Genomic DNA, 21,917 nt, shown 5'->3' with positions numbered 1-21,917 from the left:
TTCAAAGAGGTAATTAATATAAACTTAAAATCTTAAGCAGTCAAAATAAATAAAGTGAACACAGAGTTTTGAAAAGAAGTACATATGGCCAAAAATGTATGAAAAGACACCCTAGCACTGACTGCATGAGAATGACTATCATAAAGAAAACAAATACAGGAAGGCCACCTTCACTTTCCTTCCCGTCCAACATTGCAATTTCCCCAGGCACATCACCAGCCCTTGTAACAGACTGCTCACAGGGTCTTGTCCTCTCTGTCTTCCTTCCCTGGAGACTCCACCTAAGCTTGCAGCAGACCCATCTTTCTTTCTTCCTGCTGACTCTCTCAACCCTACTTGTAGTCTATCCCCTTTCTTTCCTGTCAGGCCCCAATCCTAAAAACACTTTCTATACAGAATCCCCAGTGGCCACACCTAGCAGGAACTCAGGTGGGTAAACCACACTACCCTTCCTGTCTTCCATTATGATCTCTCCATTCCCACCCTCAGTCCTGTAACAAACAGCTTGATTCCATACGCCTCTCCTACCTCAGCTTAATTCGCGTTATACTGCAACACCTGGTTCAGACCCAGGGCACTCCTTCGCCTTTCATCCCTACCTTTCTAGATAATTCTAAGCCTTCCTGTAACCCCCTTCCCACCACACCTCCAAGTCCCTGTGAAGCACATCACTAGGTGTGAGTAGGATCCCCTTAGCTCTTTTTTGAAGCCTCTCTCAGCCTTTTCTCCTGGTCCACATCTATTCCTCTCTACAAGCCACCAACATGCAGAAGCACTCCCCTCCAGGAAACACAGAGCCAGCACACTTCCCGAAGATCCAGAGACAGAAAGAGAAACCAAGGAATGAAACACCCACCCAACTGGGACCAAATATCAAACCTAGAATCCCAATAATTCCAATTGCAAATGCATAGGCACTTACATGAAAGCATAATATTTAGCACATAACTACATCAGGCCCTGAGAAATGCAAACAGAAGACAAGAACTTCAAAATAGCTATTATGAATATGCTCAAGGTCCTTAAAGAAGATATAAATGAAGTCTTTAATGAAGTCTGTGAAAACACAAACAAAAAGTCAACTGAAATGATAGAGTTCAATACATGAAAGTAGAAATAGAAGCACTAAAGAAAGTCCAAACACAGGAATGGGACTGAACCAGTGACCTGGGCCAAAGCAGGCCTTGGACAGTGAACTCCATGAGAGCAGGAGCAGATTCAGACCAGGGTCATTTGCAGAAACAGGACTGGGACAGCAACCTAAGCCAGAGCAGGCCTGAGGTGGTGAGCTCCACGGAAAGCAAGACTGAAACAGCTACATAGGCCCTAGGACGGCGTGGACATGAGAAACTCAGATACATGGGAGGGGGAGCAGATCCAATCCAGGGACATTTGCCAATGCAGGACTGAGCCACCAACCTGGGCCAGAGAAGACCTGAGACAACGAACTCTACAGGAGCAGATACTGGAGAGCAACCGCTGAGCAAGTAAGCCAGAGCAAGAGACCACTGTGGGTCTGGATGTAAATCTGGGACCTTCAAGAGGGTAGATCTAAGCCAGGACTGTGGGTCTGGATGTGAGTTTCAGACATCCAAGGAACTAGGTCTGAGCCAAGACCCCTGCGGGTCTGGGCGTGAATCTGGAATCTCCAAGGGAGTAGGCAGGAACTAGAGATCTCTGCAGGTCCAGGCGTGAGTCTGGGACCTCAGAGGTCGTAGGCCTAAGTCAAGACTTCTGTGGGTCTGGGCATTGGTCTGGGAATAGGCAGGAACCAGAAACCTCTGTGGGTCCTAGTGTGAGTCTAGGACCTTTGAGGGAGAAAGCCTGAGCCAGGTCCTATGCAGGTGTGGGTACACCTGATCTCGGGAACTCGGGGTGAGGTATAGATCAGAGCCAGAGTCCTTTACAGGACCAAACTTAAGCCAGGAACCTCTGCAAGAATGGATCTAAACCAGGGCCATTTACAAAAACAGGTCTGAGCCAGCAACCTAGGCTAGAGCAGGCCTGAGACAGCAAACTCCAAGGGAGTTGAGGAAAGCCCAGGAGTGCTGAGCGACCTCCAAGAACCAGGAGTGTTGCGGGAGGTCCTTCCGCTACTCCAGCCAATAGCCGCTGAGATACCAGCCCATTGGGGCATGGTCTCTCTCTTTGAAAAAGCGGCGTCTTCCCTCCTCGCTCTCTCTTACTTCCTGCTCCGCTTCCAGCAACTAGACTCCTTCCTGATTGCAGAGAGGGCTGTTGTCTGGGATGGTGATCTGTAAGTTTTTTTCCCCTATAAATAAATACCACCTTATTAATCATAATTCCAAACTGCTGTGGGATTGTTTGTGATTTACGCCTTCAAAGGAGTGACCATGATGGTAATTATAACCATGGTACTGACTGTACCACAAAGAACAACCATCTGAGCTTTGGATTCACTGGCACTTAGAACATTAATCAACAGAATCACTGACAGCTCCAACCTCACCTACTAGAGGAAAAGATGAGTAGAAAAGGTAAGAACACATGCAACACCACAAAGAGCAACCATGACACCAGTAAAACCTAAAAACTCTACAGCAGCAAGACTTGAACAACCAAATATAGATGAAGCAGAAGAAAATGACCTAAAAAATAACTTCAGGAGATTGAGGAAATGAGAAATTCCCTCAAAGAAATGGAGGAAAAGACAAACAAAAAATTTGAAGACATAAGCAAATCAATTAAAGAAAACCAAGAAAAAGAAATTAAACATATGAAAGAAACTATTCAAAACTTGAATACTGAAATAGAGACAATAAAGAAAATACAAACTGAGGGAATTATAGAAGCAGAAATCATGAGAAAATGATCAGAAACCACATAAACAGCAGAATACAAGAGATGGAAGAGAGAATCTCAAGCGTTGAAGATATAATAGATCAAATAGACTCATCAGTCAAAGAAAACATTAAATCTAATAAAAGCTTAACACAAAATATCCAGGAAATATGGGACACCATGAAAAGTCCAAACCTAAGAATAATAGGTACAGAAGAAGGAAAAGAAGTTCAACTCAAAAGCACAGAAAATATATTTAACAAAATGATAGAAAAAATGTTCCCAACCTAATGAAAGATATGCCACTGAAGATACAAGAAGCTTACAGAACACCAAATAGACTGGTTCAAAATTAAAAAAAAAAGTCCCCTATCCACATAATAATCAAAACACTAAGCCTACAGTATAAAGTAAGAATATTAAGAGGTACATAGGAATAGGCCAAGTAACATATAAAGGCAGACCTATTGGAATTACACCCGACTTTTCATCAGAGACAATAAAAGGCAGAAGGTCGTGGTCAAAGCGTTATGCAGACATTAAGAGACCATGGATGTCAGCCCAGACTACTATACCCAGCAAAACTTCAATCATCACAAAAGGACAAAACAAGATATTCCATGACAAAACCAGGTTTAACCAATACCTAGCCACAAACCCAGCCCTACTCAAAATACTAGAAGGAAAACTGCAACCAAAGGAAGTTGGCTACATCAACAAAAACACAGGCAATTGATGGTCTCATAGTAGCAAATCCCAAAGAAGAAAAAAATACACAAATTAATATCACCAACAATGAAAACTAAATTAACAGGAGATAGCAATCACTGGTCATTAATATTCTTTAATATAAATGAACTCAACTAACCTATATAAAAAGGCACAGGCTAACAGACTGGATACAAAAGCAGAATCCATCCTTCTTCTGCATACCAAAAAACAACACCTCAACCTCAAAGACAGACATCACCTCATAGTAAAGGGTTGGGAAAAAATATTCCAATCAAATGGACCTAAGAAACAAGCAGGTGTAGTTATCCTAATATCTAACAAAATAGACTTCAAGCTAAAATCAGTCAAAAGAAGGTAATTTCATATTAGTCACAGGAAAAATCCATCAAGAAGAAATCTCAATACTGAACATCTATGCCCCAAATACAAGGGCACCCTTATATGTAAAAGAAACATGTCTAAAGCTTAAATCATACATCAAACACCACAAACTAATAGTGGGAGACTTCAACACTCCCTTATCACCACTGGGCAGGTATGTCAGAGAAAAAAATGAACAGAGAAATAAGAGAACTAACAGATGTTATGACTCAAATGGACTTAACAGATGTCTATAGAATAGTCCATCCAAACAGAAAAGAATATACCTTCTTCTCAGCACCTCATGGAACCTTCTCAAAAATTGACCACATACTTGGTAACAAAACAAACCTCAAAAAATACAAAAAAAAACTGGAATAACCCCACGTATATTATCAAATCACCATGGTTTAAAACTATAAGTCAACAGAAATACTAAATCCAGAAAGCCCATAAAAGCATGGAAATTAAACAATGCTCACCAGAAAAATCAATGGGTCAAGGAAGAAATAAAGGGAGAAATTAAAGACTTTCTAAAATTCAATGAAAATGACAACACAACATACCCAAATTTATAGGACACGATAAAACCAGTGGAAAGAGGAAAGTTCATAACACTAAATGCCTACATAAAGAAGCTGGAAAAATCCCACACTAGTGAATTAACAGAACATTTGAAAACTTTAGAAAAAAAAAGAAGCAAACTCACCTAAGAGAAATATATGGCAGGAAGTAATTAAATTGAGAGCTGATATCAACAAAATAGAAACAAAATAAACAATAAAAAGAATCAATGAGACAAAGAGTTGGTTCTTCAAGAAAATCGAGAAAATAGATAAATCTTTATCCAAACTAACCAAAAGGCAGAGAAAGAATATCCAAATTTACAAAATCAGAAATGAAAAGGGGGACATAACAACAGACAAGGAGGAAATATAAAGAATCATCAGGTCATATTTCAAAAACCTGTACTCCCCAAAATTGGAAAACTTAAAGGAAATGGACAACTTTCTGGATAAATATCACTTACCAAAATTAAATCAAGACCAGATAATCAAAGTAAACAGACCTATAACTGCTAAAGAAATAGAAACAGTCATCAAAAGTTTCCCGACCAAAGAAAGCCCAGGACCAGATGGTTTCAGCTCAGAATTTTACAGACTTTCAAGAAGAACTAATACCAATACTCCTCAAATTATTCCACATAATAGAAACAAAAGGAACATTGCCAAACTCTTTTTGTTAGGCTACAATTACCCTGATACCAAAACCACAGAAAGACATTACTAAGAAAGAAAATTACAGACCAATCTCACTCATGAACATTGATGCAAAAATACTAAATAAAATACTGGCAAATCAAATCCAAGAACACATCAGAACCATCATCTACCATGATAAAATGGGTTTCATCCCAGAGATGCAGGAATGATTCAACATACAAAAATCTTTCAACTTAATCCACCATATAAACAAACTGGAAAATAAAACCACATGATCATCTCATTAGTTGCTGAAAAAGCTTTTGACAAAATACAACATCCCTTTTTGGAGAGAGCAGGGATACAAGGAACATACTTAAACATAAAGTCAATATACAGCAAGCCAATAGCCAACATAAAACTAAATGGAGAAAACTCCCAGTGATTCCACTAAAATCAGGAACAAGACAAGGTTGTCCACTCTCTCCATATCTACTCAATATTGTTCTTGAGGTCCTAGCTAGAGCAATAAGACATCAAAAGGAGATCAAGGGAATACAAATTGGAAAAGAAGAGGTCAAACTCTCACTGCTTGCTGATAATATGATAGTTTACATAAGCAACACCAAAATTTCTACCAAGGAAGTTCTAAAACTCATAAACACTTTCAGTAATTGTAGCAAGGATACAAGATTAACTCAAAAAAAATAAGTAGCCCTCCTATACAAAGATGATAAAAGGGCTTGGGAAGAAATCAGAGAATCGATACTCTTCACAATAGTCACAAATACCATAAGTAACTCTATTCAAACAAGTGGAAGACTTGAATGACAAGAACTTTAAATCTTTGAAGAAAGAAATTGAAGAAGACACCAAAAAGTGGAAAGATCTCCCATCCTCTTGGGTAGGCAGTATTAACATAGTAAAAATGGCAATCTTACCAGAAGCAATCTACAGATTCAACACAATGCCCATCAAAATCCCAGCAAAATTCTTCACAGACCTCGAAAGAACAGTACTCAACTTCACATGGAAAAGCAAAAAATCCAGGATAGCCTAAACAAACCTGTACAATAAAAGAACTTCTGAAGGCATCAAAGTCCCTGACTTCAAACTCTACTACAGAGCTACAGTACTGAAAACAGCCTGGTATTGGTAGAAGAACAGACAGGAGGACCAATGGAACTGAATAGAAGACTTGGATATCAATACACATATCTACGAACACCTGATTTTTGACAAAGAAGCAAAAAATATCAAATTGAAAAAAAAGCATATTTAACAAGTGGTGCTGATGGTTCTTCTTCTACATGTTGATATCCAATGATAACTGGATATCAACATGTAGAAGAATTAAATAGACCCATATCTATCACCATGCACAAAACTCAAGTCCAAATGGATCTTAAAGTCCAAATGGATCTCAACTTAAAGCCAGCCACACTGAATCTTACAGAAGAGAAAGTGGGAAATACACTCTTTTGGAGACCTTGGGTCACTGCTAGGATCTGGGAGTCTCTGATATAAACTTTTAATTGTCATAAATGCCATATTCTGCAGATCTCTGAAGTACTTAGGGCTGCCCAGGTATTAGACAAACTTTGTTACTAATTCCTTGTTTTAAGCTTGACTTTAAATACATATACAAGGAACTAAGGCTTATCCCTTTAATTAATTATATCAGTACCTTGAGGATATCTGACTACTAACTTGTATTTTTTAAATTGTCTACAGTAAGTTAACGGCTTTTAAAGATTAGAATTTTATGTTTCATGTTCGTCAGGTTTTACCCTTAAAAATCCTTTAAGTATCAATATGCTTGTGGGACTGCTAACAGTGGGAACAGGGGCTGACTCTAACTCTTTTGTTGTTGGTTGGGCATCTATTCCTTATACTGGGTTGCCTTGTCAGCCTTAATTACAATGGGAGGAACTTAGTCTTACTGCAACTTGATATGCCTGCCATATTTTGTTGATATCCATGGGGGGGGCATGACTTTTTCTGAATAGAAATGGAGGAGGAGTATACTGGCATGGGATAGAAGGGAGGTGGGGGGAGAGTAACTGGGAGGAGAGGAGGGAGGGAAAACTGTAGTAGGGATGCAAAATAAATTTAAAATAAAAAATTAGGAAGATGTGATTATAAAGGTACAAGAAGCACACAAAACACCAAATAGACTGAAGCAGAAAAGAAACTCCCCACAACACACAATATTTAAAACACTGAAAGTACAGAACAAAGAAAGAATATGAAAAGCTGCAAGGGAAAATGAGCAAGTCAACAATAAAGGCAGACCCATTAGAATAACAACTGACTTATCAAAGGAGACTCTAAAAGCCAGAAAGGGCCTGGACAGATGTTCAAAAAGCTCTAAGTGATCACAGATGCCAGCCCAGACTACTATACCCAGGAAAATATCAATAAAAATCTACTATAGCTAAATCTAGATCATACAATCAACCTAAACAGACCCACGAACCCCAGAGACATAGAAGTAGCAATTAAAATCTTTCAACCAAAAAAAGCTCAGGGCCAGATGGCTACAGAGCACATTCTACCAGACTGAAATTCAAAGAATTAACACCAATACTTCTCAGATTATAATGAAAGAACACTGCCTAATTCTGTTTATGAGGACACAATTATCCTGATACTTAAACCACACAAAAATCCAACAATGAAAGAAAACTGTAGAACAATTCCCCTTATGAATGTAAATGCAAAATTTCTCAATCAAATGCTCTCACTGAATATAAAAACACATCAAAAAGATTATTCACCATGATCAAGGAGGTTTCATTCCAGAGATGAGAGATGGCTCAACATACATAAATCGATAAATGTAATCCACCACATAAATAGACTAAAAGACAAAAACCACATGATCATCTCATTAGATGAAGAAAAGGCTTTTGACAGAATTTAACACCTCTTCATGATAAAAGTCCTGAAGACACTGGGGATACAGGTACATACTAAAACATGATAATGATCATATACAGTAAGCCCACAGCCAATATCAACCTTAGTGGAGAGAAACTGATATCTAATCTCTCCATATCTATTTAATATAGTACCTGAAGTCTTAGCTAGGTCAATAGCACAACTGAAGATCATTCGGCTATAACTAGAAAAGGAAGAAGTTAAAGTCTCCTTATTTGCAGATCAATATGGTTTGATAAGTCACACCCCCAAAAGGTTGCCATGAACACCCTCAAAAAATTATTTCACTCAACTGCTGACTGAGATGAACCTATCACACAGGATACACCATGAAAGACCTGATTAACAGTGCCCCCAAACAGCAGGAAGCAGTATGGACAAATCTATGCCCATATTCCCAAATATTATCTATAAGTGTTTGCTTACATTAAAGGGGGATATGCCATAGATATGAATAATTTGCTTTGGTATGGATCTTGGCTTATTGATACAAATTTAAGGTAAATTTTGTTATACAGTGTATGTATATTTCTACCTTTTATTAAGGTATTGTGTTTGTGTAGTTCATTTAAAAACGTAATGTATAATTAAGAAATATAGGTTAATAGACAGTCATCTATAATAGTTAAGATTGTAGTCATCAGATGAAGGTTCTATGATGATATGCAAGGTATTCGTCAGTATTGCTCTAGGATAGGGTCATTTCAGGTTCCCTATCCTCAACTGCCCAAGGAACTAACTGGGGACCTCAGTTTGGGCACCTGGGAGCCCCTCTAGGGTCAGGTCTCTTGCCAACCCTACAGTGGCTCCCTTAACTAAGAATTGTGGTTCCGTGCTCCCCTGTCAGACCCACACTGGAGCACTGGATTGAGCTCCCAAGGTACCAATGAGGAGCAGAAGGAGGGAGAACATGAACAAAGAAGTCGGGACCACGAGGGATGCACCCACCCACTGAGACAGTGGAGCTGATCTATTGAGAGCTCACCAAGACCAGCTGGACTGTGACTGAAAAAGCATGGGATAAAACTGGACTCTCTGAACATGGCGAACAATGAGGGCTGATGAGACGCAAAGGACAATGGCACGGGGGTTTGATCCTACGTAATGTGATGGCTTTGTGGGAGCCTAGCCAGTTTCGATGTTCACCTTCCTAGATATGGACGGAGGTGGGAGGTCCTAGGTCTTACCACAGGGCAGAAAACCCTGACTGCTCTTTGGACTGGAGAGGGAAGGGGAAAGGAGTGGGGGGAGGGGGAGAAAGGTGGGAGGAGGGGGCGTAGGGTGGGAGGAGGGGGAGGGAAATGAGAGGCTGGGAGGAGGTGGAAACTTGTTTTTTTTTGTTTTTTTCTCTCCTTTTCTCAATTAAAAAAAAAGAAAAAAAGATTGTAGTCATATTAGTCAGATTTTCTAGATGTATGAAGATATATTTCAATTAGATAGGTAGTCTTCAACACTTTCAGAGACCTTCAGAACATGGCATTTAAAAATGTTTAAGAATTTAGGACTTTTCATGGTAATGAGACACATCTGCTCCTGGCAGCATCAGTTACTTCAAAAGGAAGATGAGCATTGAAGAGGCTTCTTAGCCATTTGGGCAAGAAACTGCTCTTGCCTGGACTGCTTAACTGGATATGCAGGACACACAGAGAAATGACTACTGAACTTGCCTAAAGATGAGATGATCCTTCAGGAAAGTCTGCCAGACATTCTGCAGGATACAGAAAAAAGTGACTGAACTGTCTTTGAATTTCCTGCTTCATGGAAAAGTCTTCTGGATACTATGGACCTGTAGGCCGAAGATGGATGTCCCAACAGTACAAAACAACTTTGGATGACTGTCCAGGCAGCGAGATGTCTCTGTCATTTCTAGAGTTTTGGAAGTTGCTTACAATGCACTTCCTGTTTACTTAGGTAATATTATATCCTTCTGGAGTTTTTGATGGTGTTGAAGAATAGATAGTTATAGTTTTCCTTAGTTAGGATAAAAGATAAAGTAGAAATAAATATTGTAAATAACTGTAATTCTTCCTTGATACCTGTTTTGTTATACGTAATTTTACTATGTTAAAGTTAAAGCCTTCCTTTTTATTCAAACAGAAAGGGAGAGGTGAACTGGGAGTCTCCTCTGTGTGCTAAGATTACTATTAATTAATAAAGAAACTGCCTTGGCCTGTTGATAGGGAAGAACTTAGGTAGGCAGGAAACACAGAACTGAGTGCTGGGAGGAAGAAGGGTGGAGTCAGAAAGACACCATGGACCTTCTGCCACCAGAGATAGATGTGCTGAAACTTTGCTGGTAGGCTACTACCTTGTGGTGATGCACAGATTAATTGAGATGGGTTAAATTAAGATGTAGAAGTTAGCCAATAAGAAGTTAGAGTTAATGGTTCAAGCAGTGATTTAATTAATACAGGTTCTGTGTGGTCATTTTGGCTCTGGGCAGCTGGGACAAACAAGTGGCCCCTTGTAATAGCTAATGACATTCTGCTATACATATATATCTGTCTTACTCAGTCATCATCAGAGAAACTTCTGTCTGCAGTGGATGGGAACAAATAAAGAACTCACAACTGTACAGTGTACACAGAGTAAGAAGCCTTGGAATACACAGTCCTAAAAGGGATGTCTTTATCAAACCTCTCCACTCAGGGCTCAAGGAATATGTTGAAGAGGAGGCGGAGAGATTGTGAGAGCCACAAGGGAGGGAGGACGCCAAGGAAACAGTGACTTCAAGATACAACAACTGACAGACATATGATCTCACAGAGGCTGTGGCAGCATGGACAGGACCTATACAAACTCCCAGTCAGATATGAATCCATCACTGAGAGGACAAAGTGGACATGATCACCCACCCCTAATGAAGAAACTATCTCCAACTGACAACAGCTTGCAACGGAAAAATTAGTTTTCTCCAATACAGTCTCATTGGGTATATAGACCATGTTTGAGGACAGGCCCCATGCCCAGCAGTAGACAGCCAACACTAAATTGGTGTGGGAAGTCCTTCTACATATGTGTTGCTCTTATTGGTTAATAAAGAAGCTGCTTTCGACAATGGCTTAACAGAGTATAGCCAGGGAGAGAGGGAGAGAGAGAGAGAGAGAGAGAGAGAGAGAGAGAGAGAGAGAGAAGCCACCCATAGGAGACAGGCACTGCACTAGAACCTTGCCAGTAAGCCACAATCACATGGTGATACACAGATTAATAGAAATGGGTAAATTTAAGATATAAGAGTTAGCCAGAAATATGCTTAAGCTATTGGCCAAACACTATTACAAATACTATGTTTCTGTATGATTATTTCAGGTCTGAGCTGCAGGTAATGAATGAACAGCCTCCCTCAACAAATCGGCATGCCAACATGGTTGACTATATCCACATAAAACCTGAGAAAGCTTAAAAGGAATTCTAGACACAAAATAGAGTTAAGCATGGCATTTTGTAGTAGCATTTTCTTGGGTGGACTCTGTTTGCTAGAAGGAAGCTGAGGCATGATTCTTTTCGGAGAAGGCTTCCTGACTCAGCAGTAGCAGCAAAACCTGCATGGCTTCTTTAAAAAGGCTTCCTGGTTTGTGCTAGTTGCAAGAAAAGCTCTGACTCTTTTGGGAGGTCTGGCTACAGAGAATTTAAATGGGGTTTGTGGGCAGAGTACTATAACGTGCTTAATGGCAACAGAGAACTACTGTAACCTGACCCTGGATCTGGGGCAGAGAGAATGGCTTCAGAGGAGTGAGCATGCCTCTGCCATGTTGGACTGGGCAGAGCCAACAAGCAGTGCCAAGGAGTTGGTCCTAGCCACACCTGCTATTTGTAATTTTTCTATGTTAAAGTTAAAACCTTCCTTTTTATTTAGACAGAAAAAGGGAGGTGATGTATGCTGTGGATATGTTTTATTGCCATTGGTTAATAAAGAGGCTGCTTTTGGCCATTGGATTAACAGAATATAGCCAGGCTGGAAGATATATATCGAGAGAGAGAGAGAGAGAGAGAGAGAGAGAGAGAGAGAGAGAGAGAGACCATTTTTCTTAGGAAGAATTTAGGTTTTAAAAGTCATAAATATGAAACAGTGTTCATAACAGAAAAGTAGCCATGAAAGAGTAATGTGGATAATGCATGTATGCTACACATGCATTCTACCTACTGAGCTACAGCTTTAGAACCTTGGGGTAGTATTTTAATCCAATTCTCAAAGTTAAGTAGCAGCAGAACAGGAATGGAAATTCAAATATGTTTATTTAATCCAGGTCATCTTCCCAATTAATTGTGTTTCTAAAATCAGACTAGTGATAAAATCAGCTCTAAGTGACATAACGTACCTTCATAAGGAAATGTAGAAAAAAAGAGACTTGTATATACTATTAGTGGAATATAGATTGCATGGCCATCTTGGAAAACAGAATAATAGTTCCTCAAAATCTTAAACTACTATTTGACTGAGTAATTTCACTATGAGTTATACATTCCAAGGAAATGAAAATATTATTTTAAAGAGACATAGGTACTTTCACACTGATTGAATATTCAGGAGAGCCATGAAATAGAAACAACTTTGGTGTCTATCAACCATTGATCAGAAGAAGACCTGTTTATCAACCAATGATTAGAAGAAGACCATGTACTACATACAAAATACTATTTATTCCACCCAAAGAATAAAATTCTATTGTTTATCACAAGATGGGTGGAATACAAAATAATAAGTGAAATAAGCTAGGCAGAGAAAGTCAGGTACTGTATAATATCAGTTATATATGCAAATTGAGGATAGAAAAATGGTTATCAGAGACTGAATAAGATTGAGTTACAGAAAAGGTTGATAAATTAGTATTAAATAACAGTAAGGCTGGAGCAAGAATTTCTGGTGTGCTATAGAACAAAGAAGTAACTATAGCAACAGTAATGTATTATTTACTTATTTTTTCTTTTCTTTCTTTTTTTATATACCTTTTTTTCCATTTATTTATTTATTAAAGATTTCTGTCTCTTCCCCGCCACCGCCTCCCATTTCCCTCCCCCTCCCCCAATCTAGTCCCCCTCCCTCATCAGCCCAAAGAGCAATCAGGGCTCCCTGCCCTGTGGGAAGTCAAGGACCACCCACCTCCATCCAGGTCTAGTAAGGTGAGCATCCAAACTGCCTAGGCTCCCACAAAGCCAGTACATGCAGTAGGATCAGAAACCCATTGCCATTGTTCTCGAGTTCTCAGTAGTCCTCATTGTCCGCTATGTTCAGCAAGTCCGGTTTTATCCCAGGCTTTTTCAGACCCAGGCCAGCTGGCCTTGGTGAGTTCCCAATAGAACATGCCCATTGTCTAAACACTAAAAGGGTTTTCCAATTTTAGATCATTAATATATCAATGTTTGTGTATATATATATATATATATATATATATATATATATGGACATTGATTTAAACATTAAACAATTCATGTAGCAGTATCATACTATCCAAATACTATGTACTTTTAAAGTTTAATGTTATTAATAAGAGCATTAGGAAACATGTAGAAACAGGCTCTAGATTCTACATGTGTGATCCAATAAAATAATTAGAATTCCAAAGTACACTAGGTGCTAGGTAACATTATCCTCTAAAACATTCCCCAGAATCCTTGGGCAGAGCAGTAGCAAGCTGCCTGCCTGCTTCCTTCCCTCTGTACTCACACAAGGTAAGAGATTTATATTCATAAAGCCATTACATTTTGAAAGCAAGTCATTTGTTGCTTTGAGACAGGTTCCCACTATGTAACTCAGGCTGACCTGGAATTTACTCCATAGACAGGTTAGTCTTGACTTCATAGAAATCTTCCTTCAGTTCCCAAGCACTAGGAAGCTGAGTGATTGGATTAAAAGTATGTGCCACTACAGCCAGATCAAGTCATTTTAAGAAACCATTTTAAGTAAAGAAATGATTCTTACCTGTGGTGTTGTTAGGGTTGTAGTGCTACTCATTGTATCTTCCATTTGTTGTGTTTGAACATCCAATGTTTCAAATTGATGTTCGAATTTGTCCATTAAGGCAGAAATCTATAAAGATATGATCATAAGAAAAATGTACCGTGAAAGGATGCTATCTGAACATCAAGTAATAATGATAATTGTTTGTTTTTACCTTTTCAAGGTTCATACTCCTCAATGTAGCATCCATAGATTTAACTACACCTGCCATGGATTTTGTCACCTATTTAGAAAATAAAACTGATTTAGTAACATGAAAATTTTATAAATTTTTAAATATATTATCTCTATGTCAACTTAGGAAACTTGTCTATTACTGTCTTTTTTTAAATTTATTTATTTATTAAAGATTACTGCCTCCTCCCCGCCACCGCCTCCCATTTCCCTCCCCCTCCCCCAATCAAGTCCCCCTCCCTCATCAACTAGAAGAGCAATCAGGGTTCCCTGACCTGTGGGAAGTCCAAGGACCACCCACCTCCATCCAGGTCTAGTAAGGTGAGCATCCAAACTGCCTAGGCTCCCCCAAAGCCAGTACATCCAGTAGGATCAGAAACCCACTGCCATTGTTCTGGACTTCTCAGCAGTCCTCATTGTCTGCTATGTTCAGCAAGTCCGGTTTTATCCCAGGCTTTTTCGGACCCAGGCCAGCTGGCCTTAGTGGGTTCCCGATAGAACATCCCCATTGTCTCAGTGTGTGGGTGCACCCCTCGTGGTCCTGAGTTCCTTGTTCTTGCTACCTCTCCTTCTGCTCCTGATTTGGACCATGAGATTTCTATTACTGTCTTTAACAGTAAAATCACATTCTGTGTCTAGGTCTAGGAACTGTCTATTTTAGATTATTGATACTTCTTAGTATTCAGCAAATAAAAGAGTTGATAAGTCCTCTGCCAAAATCTTTTTCCTTACTAAGTCTAATTTTCCATGAAGTCCTTTATTAACACCATATAATACCTTGCAATACTCAAATTTGCTATTTTTGTAAGTCTTCCTACTCTCATTAAATACCAGTCAAGTCTTACCTTGCCCATTGTTACTGCAGTTTGAACTCTGGCTGCCACAGCATCAACCCTAGCACTCATTCTCAAGAAATTGATTGCCTGGTTTTTCTGACGGATTGCATTTTCAGCATGAATTCTTGCAACTTCTGTATTGCCTTTCTGAATGGCCTGTTTTAAGCAGAAGTAAAATAGTGTTGAAGAAAAATAGCAAACCAAGATACTTGTGAAGTCAAAGAGCAAAAGTATAGCTATTTTTAAAAATTAAATGCTACTAAATTAACTATAGTCTATAAGAGGTTGTAATTAGCCTTTTGGCAGCTAATTATTATAGTAGCTAAATAATAATTTACAATCCTATTCTCTTTTAATCTCATGATTAGAAAATACACATGTATTAATAGTTTAAGAAATTGGAAAATGCTGGACATGGCACATGCTTTTAATCCTAGCATTTGGGATGCAGAGGAAAGCTAATTCTGAGTTTGAGACCAGCCTTGTCTACATAGCAAGTTCCAGGCAAGCCAGGGCTACACAGTGAGACTTTGCCTAAAAAGTACAATAGAAAGAAACTAAAAGGTAAAATTGTTCCTAGTTATATTATGATGCTATTTTCATTGTTATTATTTTAGTACAAATGATCTTAATATATAAATACATTTATTACTGTATAGTTTATAACCAAAGCAAACACATAGAATATAGTTTCAAATCTTGTTTTCTTTCATGCTAAAAATATCACTTTAAGCTAAAAGCATACTTATCTACATCATTGTTTCCTAAGGGTTGCATCATACAAAGGTCACTGTAGTAAAAGAATTATTAGTCATACATAAAATTATTCTAGAAGTTACACAGACATTAGGTAGTTTCTATATGATTTTACTGAATAGGCATATGAAAGTGCTGTGTAACAGGAATCCAGCCTTTTCCTGGTATAACAATCAGATCAGGTATACAGCTAAAAGAAAATTAATTTAAAGAAAAAAGCATTAAATAAATAGTTCAGGAAAAAAACAAAGTGAAATATTAGAGAAACTACAGAAATTCAAGAGTGAGATCCTAATTTTTCAATAAAATAAATAGCAATTTAAAAACTCTCCTAGTATATATAACTTTACACACTTTCCAAATGCTTCTATAAGACAAATACCTGGATATTGATTACTGGATGTAGATGTATATTTAAATTTAATTAGATTCCCTATGATGCTTATAATAAGTTTCGCCTTCCAGAATAGTGCTATTGCTTTATTCACAGGTAATCAACATAGGCATATTATTATTGTAGTCCATTATGATCTAAGAAGTAAAATGTAGTATCTCTCCATGAGATGGAACGCATATCTCACATTGCTTGGGTAACCAAGAACCTGAGAATAGATAGGCCGATGACCTAGGAGAAAACCAAATACTACTAGAGGAATGTAGCAATAAAATGTCTGCCAATAATATTCTGCTATAATCATTAATCAGTGCCTTGCCCAGCTGATGGAGGAAGGTCATTGGCTAATAAAGGAACTGCCTTGGCCCATTTTATTGGTTAGAAGATAGGTGGGAGGAGTAAACAGAACAGAACGCTGGGAGGAAGAGGAAGTGAGGTCAGACTCAACAGCTCTCCTCTTGGGAGCAGACGCCTCAGAGAGACGCCATGCCCCACTCCCGGGATGAAGCTCCGACCCAGGACGGACATAGGCTAGAATCTTCCCGGTAAGACCGGTTCTCACATATTATTAGAGATGGGTTGATCAGGATGTCAGAATTAGCCTGTAAGTGCTAGAGCTAAAGGGCCAAGCAGTGTTTAAAAGAATACAATGTCCGTGTAATTATTTTGGGGCATAAGCTAACCAGGTTGCTGGGGTGCTGGGGATGCAGCCCCGCCGCTCTTATTACTACACCCAGCCATCATTAGAGAAGCTTCTTCCTGCTGCGGATGGGAACAAATACAAAGACCCACAGCCAGATATTATTTAGTGTGACAGATTTTGGAATACTTGGCCCTAAACACAATGTCTCCATCAAATCTCTCTAGCGCTTAGAGAATCCCACACAAGAGGATGTAGAAAGCGTGTAAGAGCCATACGAAATGCTGGACACCAAAGAAACAAGGCCTTCTAAACACAATAGGACTGACTTACATATGAACTCACAGAGACTGTGGCAGCAAATACAAGGTCTGCATGGGTCTGTACCAGATGGGGTCCTAGAGCAGACAGAAGTAGACAGCCCCCCACCAGGTCCAATCAGAACTTAGTGCCAATTGATATCCACTTGCAAATGAAAAATTTGTAATCTCCAAGGGAATCTCATTGGGGAAAGAAAAACACTCTTAAGGGAGGGTGGGCTGTTAGGAATCCGGTTCTTGAATTTTCAGACCCCAATCGGGACATTTACCATAGTGAGAGTGACATGAGTGAACATGTAAAATATAAAATGGTTCCTATCTTAGCTATAGAAAAAGAAACCAGTCATGTGGATATAAAGCACAGAAGGTGGAAAACCAGCAGTGAGAAGACTCTGTATAACAGGTTACTACTAACACACCAGGACCATCAAGACAACTGAAGACTACAAAAGGAGAAATCAGAAATTAAAAGTTCAGTAATAAATCGGATATGGCTTTGGAGCCATTTTAAAACCCTGACTTTTTACTTAGAGATAAGTAAAGACAGAAGAGATAAAGATATAGTTCTGAGCGGAGCACTGACATGCTATGACTTCTCTTAAAACACTTCCTCCGGCTGCTGGGTTAAGATTACTTTTATGGGGTCGAGGGGTGGAGCTCTGTAGTTCAGTGGTAGAGTCCTTATCTAACAGAAGTAATGTTTATTGGGCTTGATTCCTAGCACTGGGGAAAAAAAAAACACCTCTAAAACAAAAGCATTATGGGAACAGGGTCAAAACAAAGAGGCTAATTGGAAGCTTGTTTGTAATAAGTGAGGTTAAGATAACCTGGGTGGGGATATTGTCTGGGTGGGGATGGGTACACTGGACTTGGTAAGAAGTGATCCAATTTTAAATACCTTTGAAAGATTTTGCAAGACTCAGATGTAGTGTATAAAACAAGAGGTTAAACATAATGCCAGTCTACGACTATTTGCTTTGTCTAAAAGGCACACTAGGAATGACAGTTACACCAGGAATGCTGTACTGAAGGATGTCCAATAAGGAACCCTGTTTCAAGTTTGACCATCCAAGTAGAAAGAATAAAGCAGCTGAAAACAGGAGTGTTCAGGTCAGATATACAGGCTAAGCTAGAATTATCTATCACCATGCAAATAAAGCTAGAATACTAGATTAACTCACTTCTGGAGTCAGTATAGGTTGGAAATCACAAAAGAAAACAGTAGTAAAATGTGCTTGGATGGGCTGTGGTAAGTATGGTTTCCTAAAAGCCAAAGCACAGAAGTGTTTGAAGGAAGGAGTACTGAACACTGACAAGAACTACTGATGGTTCTAATAAAATATGGATTCAGAACTGATTGGACTGAACAGTATAAACATCTTTAGTTTCTATTGAGGTAGAGGTCTAAGTGTAAATGAATAAGAAAACAAAAAATAACAAAAATTGAAGTGGAAAGAATTAGAGTTAACAAAATTAGGGGGCTATTTGAAAGGGTTTTGCAAATAATGAAAACAAAGCAAGGAAAGTATTGGTGACAGAAACTGGTTGCCAATTGTTTGCCTCATAGAAAAACCAAATAAACAAAACATCTCCCTCACCCCCAAAACAACCCTCATGCAAACAACAGCAAAAACCACAAGAGTACCGAGAGACAGAAGAGGCTCTCACACAAAAGCTTCAAAAGATTTAAATAAATATGGTTGTGTGCTAACACAATGTATTCGGCACACAGGAGAAAACTGTTAATGTAAAACAGAGTGCTATCTGAGTAATGCTACCTGGAACAGGCCTTAGCAGAAAAGAGAAGACTCTTAATTCTCAGAATCATAGTCGGTTTATCTATTTTTAAAGGAGGAAAAAGACAGACTATGGCAACCGAAGCAGCTATCTATAGTGATCAAATATTTCTTAATGAATTAGAAAGGAAGAGCATCAGTCAAATTTGAGAATGAGAAAGGGGGGACCAAAGGTTACAAAGAAAGAGGGCACGATGTTACTGAAGTGAAAGTTAGAAAAATGGATTAAAAAAATGATCCATTGTCATATCATGGTGATTCTCTTAAGTCTTTTCACATCTAATAATTTGGAAAGATGTAAAAAAAAATCAGGCATATTTTTATGTAGCATTTTTACTGCTAAAATCTATCCTAAGGATAGAACTCCACAAAGGTTTATATGCAATAATGAAGTATTTAAAATGTCAGAAGAGCTGGGTAGTGGAGGCATGTATTTTTAATCCCAGCACTTAGGAGGCAGAAGCAGGCAGATCTCTGTGAGTTCAAGGCTAGCCTGGTCAATAAAACAAGTTCCAGGACAGTCAAAGTTATACAGAGAACCCACGTCTCAAATTAACAAACAAACAAAAACAAAACAAAAAACTTTGCCAGGCAGAGGCAGGTGGACCTCTGAATTCAAGGCCAACCTGATCTACAGAGTGAGTTCTAGGACAACCAGGGTTGTTACACAGAGACCCTGACTTGAAAAAAACAAAAACAAAAATAGAAAACAACCCAAGGCAAAATATAGAATTCAAAACTATCTGCTGAATATGACCAGCAGGAAGAAAATAATAATTTTAGTAAGAACAATTTTAGTGGAGTAGAAATGAAGGCCTGGTTACATCAAGTTGAGCTATGAGTAAGAAAGAATATGAAGATATATGTCCTCTTGACTAAAGTTCTGCCCTCTGCTCCAGACTTGTGTGTTTTCTTATGAACGTATTGTTTCTACTTAACTCACTTCTCAATTCTCCCTAGTTAAATACTTAATTTGAACTTTTTGTATACACAGAACATTACCTGGTTCTGATCCATTATTCTTTTATTTCAGTAAAGAACTCATGCTCTTGAAAAAGCCAGAAGCCAGAGTCACTGTTCCTTAATGTTTCAGCTTACTTGTTGTCCACAACTAGTCTACATGCAAAATATATCCTGAACTCAACTAGGTCTTACCACTTCTGTCACTCATACCCTAAAATCAGACCACATCATTTTTTGTCTGCCTTTTCAGCTGCTGCCACTCTTGCCCTACCTCTCAGCTAGTTTATTTGTATCTACCATTGTACACTTTGCCCATTTCTCCTGGGTATCTAACCATAGCGGTCATTTTAAACAGCATAATATGATTGTGTCCTTTGGTTTACAGTTTCCAAGTGCCCTTATAAATATCTAATGTAAGTGCTTAAAGCCCACCTAGAGTTCTCGAAGGCCCCTGTCTGATGGATTCTGCCTACATCCAGCTTCATCTCCTTACTGTGGTCCAGAAAACAGTGAGTTTCTCAGCACAAATAGTTAAACCCTTACCTTCAGGTTTAACTATGTCCTTTTACTAGACATAGTTTTCTCCCATGTATTTTCAGGGCTCGTTCCTCTTAGTCATTCACTTTAAATGGCATTTATTTTCAAGGGATTTCCTTAACTACTGAGCTGAAAGTACTTTAATCCACCCTGTTACCCCATTAGATCACCATTTTATTTTCATTAAGGCACTTATTATGCTTGGTATATGTTTCACTTACTCTTTTGTTTCCTTATACCTGTAGGGAATATCTCTTGCTAAATATTTTAGCATTTGTACTGGATCCACAATATCCACTCAGCAGTTATTACTTGGAAGAGATTTTTCAAAATGGCTTATATATTCCTACTGTTATTAAATTGTGAGCTTGCCTGCCCATGCCATAAGTTAGTTATCTGCAGTCCTTTTCTATTTATAAAACACTATTCTGTCATGTGGATATATTAAATATCTTTAGATATTTAATTAATGGCTCTTTGAGTATTTTGTTTGTTTGAAGTACTGGGGATTGAACTTAGGGTCTTACACATATTAGGCAAATACTCAACAACTGAGCTGTATCTCAGTTCCTCAATTCCGCATTGTATCTGTTTCCATCACTACTTCCCTAGAAAAGGCAGCTCATTGTTTGTTGTTTAGCAATCACCATCCATATTTTGAGCAAGATGAGAAAATGTTAGCTCAAAAATTTCCCTTCACCTGTCTGTATTATTTTGTTTCTGAAAGCTTTTTGAAATTTATTTTAAAATTTTCATACATGTATACTATATTAGAACCTTCTCCCTTCATCCAGCTACTCCTGTGCCCTCCTCATTTCCTCTCAGACAACTTAAAACATTTAAATGCTTCAAAGTGTGATTAGAACAGGAAAATATATTATAGCTGAGACAGATAAACACCTTATATCGTTTTAGCTTCTAATAGTTAAGTGTGTATCTTTAGGTGGGTTATATATGGGTAGAGACCTGGAAACCAGAAAGGTGTCCATAAAGGAGATAACAAGAGGCTTAGAGAGACGTGAGTAAGAAGAGAGTCCATCATGGAATGAGAAATGATGGAGGAACAGGGGGAAGAGACACAATTGAAACTAAAACATGAAAATGCCATAAGGAAACATTCTATTTTAAGCTAATGATAAATAAATTAATAAATAACCAAATAAAAACACTTTCATTCAAGGAAGTTTTAAAACCTATTCATTGCTGCAACCTCAGTGGAATTCTAAAACACAGCTTGCTACAATACTGAGGGGACCATGAGCTTACTGTAACCCTAAGGAGACCAAGTGAGAGGACCACGAGTGTGAACCAGGAGAGAAGATCAAGAGAGCAGGCGTAGAGAGACCTCAATGACTCCCTGAGACACAGACATTGACAGTATCGAGTAGACCAAGAATAGTTCCCAAAGACTCAGACAGCTACTGCAAGGACTGGGCCAAGACTCAAAGACACTGCCGGTCTCATGTGAAGGAAGAGAAGGGTAGGCGCCAATGCAAGAATTCA

At 38.6% G+C, this 21,917-nt stretch overlaps 1 protein-coding gene across 1 annotated transcript in view; it reads right to left on the bottom strand.

The window, feature by feature from the left end:
- LOC121442731 (charged multivesicular body protein 1b-2) overlaps positions 1-21,917 on the bottom strand; it is a 56,866-nt gene that overhangs the window by 11,933 nt on the left and 23,016 nt on the right. Inside the window, exons 3-5 of the mRNA XM_041644331.1 lie at positions 15,018-15,164; positions 14,153-14,221; positions 13,960-14,067 (exon numbers count right to left, since the gene is read on the bottom strand). Coding sequence (XP_041500265.1) covers positions 13,960-14,067; positions 14,153-14,221; positions 15,018-15,164 — 324 coding nt within the window. The remainder of the gene's footprint in view (positions 1-13,959; positions 14,068-14,152; positions 14,222-15,017; positions 15,165-21,917) is intronic.

Source organism: Microtus oregoni, unplaced genomic scaffold (assembly GCF_018167655.1).
Source record: "Microtus oregoni isolate MIOR12 unplaced genomic scaffold, Mior012 000094F_ref0000399, whole genome shotgun sequence".
NCBI classification, from domain to species: domain Eukaryota; kingdom Metazoa; phylum Chordata; class Mammalia; order Rodentia; family Cricetidae; genus Microtus; species Microtus oregoni.
Note: the sequence above shows the minus strand (reverse complement) of the source record. Positions and strands in the feature narration are given on the sequence as shown.